Below are 13,182 nucleotides of genomic sequence, written 5' to 3'. Positions count from 1 at the left end.
AGTATTTCATCAGAATTTTTCCTCTGAGTTGTGGGTGGGAGTGTTGGCACAGATTAAGCTTGCCAAACTTACCATCATTCCTTTGTTTATACTCTCTCCCGCTAGTTTACAGCCTCCATCCTAACATTAGTCGTGCAACAAAAATGCTGTAGACTTTTGAGACAGATGTCAGCTTAGACGAGGAAAACAAAGACATGGATCTATGTGTCTGCAAGCAGATCCATCAGAGCAGTGAGCTAGTGTCTTGCTGTTGTGGGTTCTACGTCACGCCTTCAGTATTTTTCTAACGTCATTTTTTTTGGTCTGCTCCTGATTGCTATAATTTCTGTTTTTCTAAAGACAACTACAGTTATACTCTCACTGGAAAACAGAAGTTTTTTCTCTGTTCTGCCTCTGTCATGTTTACTTGTGCTCATGTGAAGAAACACCTGGAAGCATCTAAGTCCTTGAATGTTAGTAGTAAGTTAGCTTCAGTATTTCTTACTGGAATTGTTTTACCTCCGCTCCATCATAAATTCATAGCCTTCAGTCCTTAAGCTGTGCTGGTCTTAAGCTACAACATTTCTTAAGCCTCAACTAAAGATAATTCGAACAATTGATCGCTTTATCAGGTTATCTTGATTCGAATCCGGCTTTCCCACAAGTCAAGGACATTCCTTTCAATTAAAAAGCTGTCAAAATTGGCAGTGGGCTCCTCTAAATTTGGGATATTCTCCATCTTTCTGGAATGTGGAACATCTAAGCTTTGTCATTAAAAGAGATGACTGTTCAGAAAGCATATAACCAGCACCATGCCTTTTATCTAGTAATTCTTACTGGCTTAAAGCTCACCAACTATATTTTTTTCACATCAGGGGATGGGAACTGAAAAAGAAAACTCCTGAGATCAAACAGACAAAGTTAATCTGAAGAAAACCTAAAGATGCGCATTGAGATGCGGAGAATCTCTTCGAAAGACCTGCAACTTATTTTCCGCTCCCCCTTTCACACCTCTCCCTGAAGGAAACCCGTGTCTTTCCCTCCTGACTTCAATTGTCAGCTTGAGAGGAGGGATGCGAAGAGGGCTGAGACAGAGGCAGATAAAGAGAAGGAGGGAGCTGGGGGGGGGGGAGCAAGTGACAGGCTCCGACAAAAGGACGAACGCTCCGTTAGGTTCCACTCGCTGTAACAGGGCCGTGGGGAGAGCATGAAGTATTATTCATATGGAAGAAAAACAGCTAAATAAAAGATAGGGCAACATTGGCATCTGTAATATTTTTTAACCAGTGAATTATAGTTCTGTCTAGAAGCAACTGCTGCAAGAGAACAGAATAGACTGTTGTTGGAAGGGAAATCGGTGTGACTTTTGTTGTCTTTGCAGCTGTGTTTATGTGATCTTAACAGGCTCTGCTTGAATTTTATTTTTAAAATAATGTGAATGATTATGCCCATTTATCTACCTTTACGCCTATTTTATTCTGTTTAGGACTCTGGAGGCGCGACCTCCATATTATTTGCAATGCTTTGTTACGTCTAAAATCTGCTTCAGAGTTGGAGTATTTTTCTGGGTCAAAACGTATGTTCTTTCCTTTTTAGAACACTAAAAACAGGAAAAGAAAGATTTGTCAAAGTTATAATTGAATGATTTTTTTCTACTTTAAATCTGAAACATGAATATGAGGGGGAGGAAAGAGCAGTAGTTTAAAAACAATGTTTGTTATGAAATTGTACATTGAATCTACAGAGAAGTACTCTTTTTTTTTTTTTACACAGATATACACCCAGTTTGTAAAATTAGTTTATAATAAAACTTAAATTTTAACAACAGACTCAGTTCCTATTTGTCAGCTCAGTTTTAGGACAGAACAAAAAATCTTTTCTGGTATAGGATCTAATTTGCTATCGTGAGGCTCTTCAGTAGCTCCAATGAAAGCTAACAACATGCCTTCCTTTTTCACTTAGAAATTAATCTATTAAATTATTGAAATTGCAAATCTGTAGAAAATTCAACACAAACATGATTAAAGTGTAGTAAATGCTTAGTTTCAAATATATAAAGTTGTATTTCATTTTTTTATCCCTTATAAGAGAAAAGGAGAAGGCATAGAGTGCACTGAAGGGATGATGACATCTTTTTTTTCATGTTTCAAAACAAGGCTGAATTTCAAATTTGCTGGAGAACATTAGTAAGCTGAGTGTGTGAAGGAAGATGCAGAAAAGTGGTCTGAGCAGAGTATGGAACCATGTTTTGAAAGTTTTTTGAAGTTTTTTTTTTTTTTTTTTAAATCAGATTAGAAGATTTTTGCTATTTTCAACAAAATTCTTCAGAGCTGTACTTACAGAGACCAGCCTATCTTGAACTCAGCATGTGGGTGAGTGCGTAGAAATGAAAGTTTTTAACTTTTTTCACAACTTTTTCCCTTTTTTTAGAACACTAGAATTTAGCTTAAAAAGTGGGTAACTGCAATCTTTTTTCCTTTGCACAAAGGATATAAGACGTACATAGATGCAAGCTTTTTGGTGATACCTTTTTTCATGTCTAGAACTTTTGTGCCACAAAACATGTTTTTTGTTCTCAGAACAAAAGCATTCTCATGTGGTCCAGTCTAAGATGACAGGTCATAATAAATATAATATTATATGAAGATGAATCATAAATAGTAAGTAATTCATCAGTCATCTTAGAAAATGTAAAAAGATTAGATCTCTGTGCGACACAAACATATTCTTATTCTTCCTCTTATCCTTAATTTTTATATCAGTGATATGACATCTTTTTAGTTAATAAATGTCTCTAAAACAGCATCACTCTACTTTAACAGAGGTAAAACTATTGTCTAAATCAATAATGAAAATATTTTGGGGTGTGTGAAAATGTAGCTCAGCACAGTTGCTTAAGGTCAGAACACATTATTTTTAAAGTATAATTTTGTTGCAAAGTTTGATTAGCCCATGAACTGATGATCTGTTACATTGAGCATGGAGAGAAAACCTCTGCACAGCATCAACATTATAACATAAAAGCTTTGACACTAACAGCGATCGATTTCAGTGACTGTTTCCAGAGGTCTAAGTGTTTCTCCTTTCTTTGCCGGGAGCTCTTTGGTTTTAGGCTTCTTCAGCGGATGTCAATTTTTCTAAGGTTGCTTTGTTTGACAGTTTTTGAGGATAACAGTTGGATTCATGCCTGACATCTGACTTTGCAACTCTTATTTGATGATGTAACATTTTACTGAGAATGGTCAGTCCAACAAATGTGTTTTTATCTGTACATTCTGGACCTGGGTGAAGATCATCTTAACATGTGATGACTTTTTGTCACCTCATGCAGAATATGGGAACATTTGCTAAATGTTTCTCATATACCATTATTCCCTGTCTATAAGAATGGTGTTTGAACTTGTGAACATTCAAGACCTCAGCAGTCTGTGAGCGAAGATAAATGCCACAGAAATGCGTAGGTTTCCCACTGCAGAGTCTCGCTACCAGGGGGCTCAAAAACTGGGAGTAGTAAAATGTACTGCAGGACAGTGATAAACTGTAATCTGGAAAAAATGACCAAACTAGACATGCAATCCTGTCTCACAGCTAACACAAAAGAAGTGGTGTTTGGTCTAAAATATAGTTTAAGACATATATATTCCTGTTCTGCAGTCACTGCCATGTTTTGCAGAACAGCCAAATTCAAGGCAAACCTTTTTCATAGAAAAGTACTTTTTTTAAAGGTTCATGTGTGAGGGATAACACTCAAAATAGAAGTAAAATGTAAAGATCTGCTAACATGTCACATTCGAGTGTCATGAATCATTTCAGGAATCATAGAAAAAATACCAACTTTTCTCATAGTTAGACCATAAATTGAACAAATTTGGCCTCACACGTGGACGGAGGGAGGGATGGAAAATACTTTTATTCTGTGAAAAGTACATTAGAACACAGTGAAGAAAAAAAATGGTCTAAATATTTGTTTTTGAAATGGTAGAGTTAATCACTCAGCTTTACTTTTAAGCTAAATTAGCATCTTAATTTTTATTCAATCATAGGCAATAAATTTGTTAGTTTTCATTTTGAAAAAATACTATGATTTGTTTAGGTTAAAAACAATGAAATTCATTTTTTGTGTTTTAGTTACACAGCTAAACATGTAAAGGTTAGAATTTTAATTATCTAAAAGGTTACTCCTATAAGAACATTTCTTTATCTCAATGTCATGCAAGCTATGAAAACAGAAGGCTAAATATATTTTTTTTTACTTTTATATTTTACTGTCAAAAAATTAATTATTAATTAATTATTTTTTGTACAAGTTTTCCAAATTGCTGTACGTGGTCTCTTGTCATATTTTACAGTTCCAAAGAATTTTTTTTTTTTTTTTCTTCCCAGAATTAAGGAATAAGTGTAAGTTCTGATATCTGGAAAAACATACTGGAATTCCTGTTACTGTGCTAGAAAATGTCCAGACCTGAGGTCTAAATTCATCCTGCTCAATATTGCAATATGTTCTAATCAACACATGTAAAATATATATAATATGAGATATTATTTTAATATTAAAAATGCAATAATACTAAAGTATTAAAACATCCCTTTTCCTTTAATAATAGAGATAGAATAGGAACTATTATTGCTGAAATGAAAAATATTTTGAAACTGCTTTGTGTGAAGACCAAAATGTTTAGTCATTTAAATTTTAGAGGCATCTTTTTAAAAATTGTATGTAGAATTATATATTTTTTGGGAAAGTTTCAAAGCTATAATTAGCCTTTTAATTTAAAGGCTATTTTGATAACATTTAAAAGTGTTTAACTAGTTTTAATACCGAATTACTGCACACAAATAAAAAAGGATTTTCAAAATGATACCCATGAACTTAGCTGAGCAGACCGCTTTTGACATTTTTCAGCTCTGGTTCAGTGAATTGATGGGAGTTACTTTTGGGCTAAAGAAACCTTGCTCTGTTGGTATCTGTGTTAATATTGTTGAGGTCACAGTGATGTGAGCAAGCTTTCTGTGGAAGCCCACCTATTGGCTGTGAAATGACATTTGCTAGCCAACACTGGGTCTCTCTGAGGTGTTCATGTGCTGGGTATTGATCAGCCCCAGTCTGACCCTGTAGTCAACCCTCACTGAGTATTTCTGGTTGACCGTGGTGCAAAAAGTAAGGCACCAGTGCGCACTCTTTGATACATCAGTGAACTTGGGATTGGAAGAATGCTTGTTGAACAAATCCATGCTCATGTCATATGTTCCCCACATATATCCCTAAAGAAACTTTTCTCAACCTTCATTTAGCAAAAAACTAAAAAAAAAAATCAAACATGTCAGTTTGACTGACAGATCAATACAATAGTGTTATCAATGTGTCTCACATAGTTTTTTTCTTGCCACAGTTAAAATGATCATTAAACCCAAAGCGTCATGTGAACACAAGCTTTGATCATGTTTCTGACTCTCTTTAAGCAGGCCTAAATCTAAACATGTTTTTTTTCTTCTTCTTCTACTGTTTTAGCCCAGGAGCAGAACTTTGGAGATCAATTCCTTCATGTGTTCCTTGAAGATGGAAACCTGGTTGCTAATATTGGTTGTGGTTCCAGTCGTGTTTTGAATGTAGCTGCAACCCAGACCATCAACAATAACCAATGGACACCCATCACCGTTCGGTAAGTATTTTATGTTTAAAAGTGGTTTTCTCTTTCCAACATGTGTATGATGTACAGTATATATATATTTTTTTTTTTACTTACCTTGTGTCTTTCGTGAAGCTTGTTTGTGTGTGTGTGTGTGTGTGTGTGCGTGTGGGTGTGTGCGTGCGTGTGTGTGTGTGTGTATTAGAAATCTACAAGTGGTATGAGTCTCAGATCAAACAAGATCCAAACTGAAACAGGTGCAGATCACTGACTGTATTTGGGAACCAGACTGAATGAGTGAGATGTCATCCATAGAAAATGACTTACTTCCAGCTCCAACAAAATTTAGCCCTTTTCTCGCAATATGGATGCCACCATGTTGGATCCAGATGTCGTCAGTAAGCAGTGATTGGCCCAAGTCAGTCTAAATCAATGTTTCTATGGTGACCCCTCTTGCCAATCAGGAGTAAGCTCTTTGGAAAGCCACTTGAAGGCAGGCTAAAAGTAATCTTGTCAATCAAACATTTTGAAGGTTGGCCATAAGAAAACCTTTATTGAGACATCTGATTGGTATGTTTATAACTTGAATAACTGCACTACAGAAAAGCATAGTGAAAAAAATAAAGGAATAGCAAGCCATGTTAAAAAATGTTATCAGCTGTTTATTTCTCTAAAGAAGTTTATGGGATTCTGGCTTTTTGGAGCCAGCAGTTTGGAATGTAAGGGGCAGGGGTCACTGAGTCCAGCTCTCGGTCAATGATCCACATTCATAGCAAAATTGTGTGCAATGGTGATAATTTTTGGGTGAATTGAAAAATAAAATAAAATAATAATGCTTTTTCAAAGTGCCACATTTTTTTTATGTTTTTTATTTTTTTATCAGCATGTCTACCAAAAAGACTAAAAACTCTTAGTGGGCAAGTCAAACTATATTTCTTTCCATTATCCAAGTTTTAGCTGTAGTATTTTAAATTACTGCTTAACTAGCAAAATGCTGACACTGGCAGATGCCAAAATGTGTCCAGAGTTTTAACTGTTTAGACAGCTGTTTTAGAAGTTGATAGGAAATTCACAGCCTCTAATTAAATGTGCCCCCTAACATTTTCTTGTGGTGGGGACCTATTTTTCATAAAGGCACACCACTTTGGTTAACTGCGTGTCTATGTGTCAAAAGTAAAAACCTAAATGGTGTCTATTGCATTCTTAAATGGCCAAAAGTGTCTGTTGATGGACCGCACTACACTTTCACATCGTTAAGATCCAACTGTGAAAAAGGAGCTGCCCAGCGGTTAACTTCCTTTTTTTTAATTGGTTTTAAGCTATAGTTGTTTAATTTCCTTCAGTCAAAGTTTTGTGATACTTACTTTGCTTTCCAATGGAATTATTTACCAAATGTGATATTTCTGCCCCATTATTTAAAATTGAGTTTTTCTAATGCAAACCTAAGCCTTAAATAGTTGGATTCACTAGTCTTGATCGTATTATATTGTTGTTGTTTATTTTTTCTAAACTATTAGGCTTAATCCTTTTCTGTGGTTAATTTGCCGTCTTTGGTTACAAGAAAAACTTGTTTTTGTGAGTAAACTGTATTTTATTTTTCCGCTTATATATTAAAATGTTCCCGCTTAGAACTCTGCACTCACTCTTAAAAATATGTTCTGCTTCACCTCAGAATTGAATCGCAGTATTCAGAATCCCTGCTGCACATTGAAATTTCCTTCCGTCAGAGCTCTTCCACATCCTCGCACTCTTCTTCTGTGCACTCACAAAACTTCTCCTCTCCTATTATTTCTATAGGCTCTGGGTTTTCTCCAGATGAGCCTGTCAGAATCCCACCAGTCAATATTACGCCAAAAAAGATGCTGACATCTTTGCATTTCACGTTAACTGGTTTAAAGCTTGTTTAGATATTTTGAATAATTTTTATTTAGTACAAAAGACATACAAAAGCACAGTACTTTGTTAAATAGTGTACAAGCTGAAATCCTACAGGTAAAGTTGATAAACTGAAGGAACTAAAACAGATAAGCTAATTTAGTGAAATCAGAACTGGTGACAAGTTGAAGTTGATAATTATAGATGTAAGAACCTGCCAAAATAAAAATAAAAAATGAATGAAAAATATGTGTTATTTCACACTCTCAGCTTGCATGCACTAACAGAATAGAATTTTCTTAAACTCTTGGAGTTTTACTGTCTCCGCGACAAAGCAGAGTCGCAGATTCCAGCAGCTGCATTGGGTAAAACAGCAGCTGTCTATGGGCAGTAATAGGTTCTAAAAGACCGTAGCAGCTGTCGCTGCTACCAGAAGCGCCAGTACAACCTGCCGCTGCCACAAAATGCGCCAGCTGCCACGCATATATTCTTTGAATCTCTCTTTCTTATGCAGTACTTCATCAAATAAAACAGAAGCAGACAGTCCCACATGAAATGGATGCAATGCCAGGACATCTGACAGTGTTAGACATGTAGATCTTCAAGCTCTGACAGCAAAGACATGCTGATCTTCAACTGTACAAAATGTTGCATAATATCCTTCAAGTGCCACGTACCATCTCATACCCAAAACAAGACACACATGGTGGAGCTCAGAGCTGCACCAATGCTGATAAACAACATGGCAAGTGGTTCACCTTCTCTGCTTATTTGTATTATTGGGTTGCAAAGCATACAGGAGTGTAAAATGGAGATAACATGAAAATATAAAAACAAAACAAAAAATGTGTTGAGAAATAAAGAGGGGAAAAAAATCTGTGTAAGTCGATGCACATTTCTCTGATTTATTATGAAGCAGAATGTGGGCATGTACTCATGTAATTTAGGATTGTTTTGTCGAATATTTATTGCAAAGGGAACATGGCTCGGGTTATTCATTTTGTCAAAAAAACAGTTGTATTATTTTTAATATTTTCTGGCTTACATCTGCTGATTCCTGCTTACTATAACTTGAATTAGAGTAATGTTAATAAGAAACCAAAGTGTAAGGATGCCTTTAAAAAACTAAAAAAAAAAAGGCTGAGGAGTAAAAACGAAAGTAAACATTAAAGAATTTTCTAGATGAGAAATACAGAGCTTTGTGACATTCAGTGCATGCCTGCTGCAATTTGACATTTATTTTCCTTTTTCTCTAAGTTATAATGCATGAGAAAATTAACCAAAAACACCTCAACTGTGAAGTGGCTGCTTGAAATGAAGGGATAATAAGAAGATAATGAGTGAGTGATAAAAAGATAACCTGAGAAGCAATTACTGAAAAGAAGCAGAACGGAGAAAATAAAAAAGAGTTCCAGGAATTGCAACTCCACAAAGATGAGCAATTAAGAGTTGCTGCTGACTCAACACAATAATTATATTTACATGCACATACATCATGTCATCTACTATTCTGAGTTACATATTCACTCAGGTTTAGGTCATTTTTGACTATATTCATGAAATCTTTTTCTAAAACCACTTTTCTCATCATCCAGGAAACTTACCATTTCTACATATTTTTATCAACTTTTTAATACACACAATAAAAAATATTAACTTATTATTTTGTTTCAACAAGTAAAGCCTTGAGGCTTGTTGGCTTGACACCAGATAAAAGTTTACAGGGTTCACAAATTCAGACGGGGGAGAACATTTCTGCAAGAGTTATATTCATTAGACATATCCCACTTGTTTTATCCTGGGTATGACCTTACGCTGGCTAAACGAATCAGACAAGTGCAATTTACATAAGGCGACGTAGCTGGAGGATCCTACTCATGTCCAAATATCCTCTATTTGATGGAAAAACATGGCCGGGCTGCAATAAAACAACTTACCTTATTTGTGAATTACTTCATCTCTCTGCAAAGACATGTTATTAGTGACTATTAGACTTTATAACAACACTGCAACACGTGGAAATAATGACGCAGGAATTCTCTGTCTGCTAAAGTACTGGTGTCCACATTTAACTGCTGTACTCCCAAACAAGACATGCACACAAATCTGGTCCGACTATCACAGGTTTGGAAAGAAAATGGGCTATCAAAAAGCTCATGAAGTCCTGTCAACAAGTTGTTGTTTTTTTTCTCCGACCGTGATGCTCAATCTACAGGTCATAGAAAGTTGCTAAACTACATATTCGATATGTAGAATAGTCATAACAGCTTGTGGTCTGCACATGTAAGCATTAGTAATACTTGATTAGTAAAATAGCTGTTTTTTACATTGTCTTTTAGACTGTTCACCTCCTCGTGTTGGTCATATTAAAGGTGTCGTGAATTTGAGAAGAAACAGCCTAATCCACAAAACTAAACCAAAATGAGCAATTATAATATCACAAGGCTGTTACAGTGTTTTACAACTAAAATCTGATCTTTCACTTTTCTAAATGTAAGACCCACTTCAATAAAAAATAGTCTTTTTGGTATTTTTACATGTTCTTGCAGCCTTTTTCTCATACTGTAGGACATATATAAAGAAAATTATGATTAAAACTGTGTATAAGAGTATTTCTTTATTCAAATCGTTTTGAATCAGGAGATGAAAAAAATACTGTTTGAAAAATCTTGAATTGGTAGGTTAAAATCTGCAACTGGCGGAGAAAAATCTTGTAAAAAATGTGTGGACACCAGAAAGGATATCTGCAACAGTGTGATTCAGCTAATTGGGATCCATAATAAATTTTGCATATTGTGAGGAGCAGTAAGCTAGCAGGACAGAGTGAAACCAAAGGGATGATGGGAAGTGGGGCAAGCTTAATCCACGCTAACAGTGGAAGATTTCTTATGAACTACTTCTGCTTGCAGAAACTATGTCCTAGAAAACTACCCAGGTTTTTGATTTTAGCCAGAAACAACATAATCAAAATTAAAAAATGCTTTAACAATATGTCAAGGGATGGTTGGAGTGCGACTGTAACAGATTGAGGGCTTAAAAATACCGATAAACGTGTAGACGCTGGATTTAAGGTACCGGTATGTACAAAACTATTAAAAGTTATTTTTCTGTCTGTAGCTGTAGTTTTTAAAGATCAATTAGGTTGGCCTCAAAAATTGAAAAGGGAGACATGTGTTTCACTGTAGCCTCTTTGGATAGAGGACTTAAGACGCTAATTTTCTCATCACATTTGGCACTTGATTCGGGAAAACATCATTTTAAACCTTTATTTTTGGATTATTATGGAAAAGCTCTTGACTTGTAAACATTTGGCAAAATCTGATGGCAAATGTTGATCTTCAGATACAATTTGTTCATAACTCACTTGTGTCTTTGAGATCACTCAGATAAACAAAACTCCCCCATGAACAACTGATCTTCTGTCTTTCCACTACACAGGCAGTCTTATAGCCCAGCTGTGCAATAAGTGACGCACATGGAGATTTCAAGAAGAGCTGAGCCCTGCCTCCATTCATTCAGCATTTCAATTCAAAGGCAGACATTAGGCCACTTGACAAAAAAATAAAGCAGCCCCATGCTTTTTAGCCATTTTTCAAAACTGACTTGCACACCAGTAAATGTATTTGTCTAAAGAAATTAAATTGCTTTCGTTTTTGTTGTTTGTTTTTGATGAATTTAATTACAAATATTTATCTACACACTACAGGAGGGTGGTTGAATATCCATAATAATAAAGTTGGCACAACTTTATTGGTTTATTATTGATTACATGTAAGGAATACTAACAAATAATGAAAAAATTAGCTTTTGGGAAAGTAATTATGGGATCTGTTAATCATATCAGGACAGAAAGCAATTAAAATACTAAACAGTACAGTAACACCAAGTGAGTTAGGATTTAAATATACAAAATGTGATCTCCTTTATAATTAAATGTAGGTGCCTTTTGTTTAGTTTATATTAAACATAAAAAAACCAAAGATGTCAATTATTGTCATGCTGGACGATTCAGCCATGTTTCATCATCAGTGCTCTAACTATTGGTGAAAGGTTTGTGCCCCAAATCTCCCCATGCATGGCCCCATTCATCCTTTCTTTCTTACAGATATGTTGTCCTGTTCTCTTTGCACAAACGAATTTCCAAAGGATAATGTCTGTACCCCAATATTTCACAGTTAGTATGGCGTTCTTGGGATGCAACTCAGCATTCTTCCTCATTTAAACACAGCAAGTGGCGTTTATACCAGAGTTTAATTTCGGTCTCTTCTGCCCACATGACATTCTCCCAGTCTGGATCATCCAGATGGTCTCTGGTAAACTTTAGACGAGCCTAGGCGTGTGCTGGCTTAAGCAAGGGGACCTTTGGAGATAACCAGGATTTGAATCCATAACCACGTTGTGTTTTACTATAGTCAGGGGTGCACATAAGAGGTGCACAGGTGGGCATGGGCTGTAAAGGAACAAAAAAAGCACACCAGATAAAAAGTTGCAGCACCGATTTGCACACTGGAGATCTCATGGAGGAAGAAATCAACAAAGCAAACTCCATTGAGCAAATATTTTGCTGCTCCTCCACCCTCAAAGAAATGAAGGATGGAATCTGAAAAGCAAAAGAAGAGCATTTTTGCAGAAAAGTGGCTGTAGCAGTTTTGCTGGCCTCAAACAAATGAATGCATGGCGATGTTTTGCAGAATATGCCGTGAAAATCCCACTCTGGTCGACAAAATGTCAGCTTTTGATAAACACAACAGTAGAGAGCACCGGAAAGTTGTTGAAGACAGCAGACCACTTAACAAATGGACAAACGAAAAGAGGAGCAGCAACGGCCACTGAGCATTGTTATTATTATTATTATCATTTTTTTTTTTTTTTTAGCTTTTCACAAAGCAAAACATGGATGTCCTATGGGCTAATATGGAGAAAATAATCCCACCTTTGAAGAGGCTTAGAGTTAATGTGTATCATTCACGAGAAGGAGGAAGGAGGATCATTCAGTGCAGTCACGTATTTCTGAGAACAAAACTGCAAGCGGCTGAATTTTTTGGTGTGCTTTTTGACAGATGAGAAGATATAACAAAAATGGAAAGGAAAATCTTGTACATTGCATCTGTTAACAATGAACACAACAGTTTTTAGAGATAAAAATGTCAGTTTCAAAACAAAGTAATTCTACGTGTTTAAAAAAGACATTCTTTGTTTGATTTGATTTGATTTGATTTTCACAGAAGCAGCTGTATTTAATTTGCTGTGAGTTATAAAACCCTGTTATTTAAAAATGAGAATTTTTATGATCAGATATTTAGCTGTAGAAAAAAGTGTAACAACCTAGGTCAAAAACATTATGTGAAGCTCTGACTGTAGTAACCGTTGTTGCCGTCTCAGCTTTTTTAAAGTCATTGACCCTTGTAGTTCTGGAATGTTTCTTCACCGCTCTTGAGATCATTTGTACCCTAATAGGTGAGATCTTGCATGGATCCCCAAGTGGAGACAGAATGTCAGAGATCTTGTTTTTCTTCCATTCTCTAATAATTGCTCCAACGGTTGATCTCTTCACACCAAGCTGGTTGTTTATTGTAGATTGCTCTCAGTCCCAGTCTTGTTCAGGTCTACAATCTTGTGCCTGGTGTCCTTTGACAGCTCTTTGGTTTATAGTGGAGAGGTTTCAGTCTGCCCGTTTTAGAGTGTGACAAGTGTGTTTTAT

The 13,182-nt window shown here is 35.8% G+C and overlaps 1 protein-coding gene across 2 annotated transcripts in view; it reads left to right on the top strand.

Annotated features, from left to right (window-relative positions):
• Positions 1–13,182, top strand: part of eys (eyes shut homolog (Drosophila)) — a 207,487-nt gene that overhangs the window by 146,577 nt on the left and 47,728 nt on the right. For both annotated transcript variants that reach the window (XM_023963743.1, XM_023963742.1), the window contains one exon: positions 5,489–5,639. In XM_023963743.1, coding sequence (XP_023819511.1) covers positions 5,489–5,639 — 151 coding nt within the window. The remainder of the gene's footprint in view (positions 1–5,488; positions 5,640–13,182) is intronic.

Source organism: Oryzias latipes, chromosome 15, assembly GCF_002234675.1.
Source record: "Oryzias latipes chromosome 15, ASM223467v1".
NCBI classification, from domain to species: Eukaryota; Metazoa; Chordata; class Actinopteri; order Beloniformes; family Adrianichthyidae; genus Oryzias; species Oryzias latipes.
Note: the sequence above shows the minus strand (reverse complement) of the source record. Positions and strands in the feature narration are given on the sequence as shown.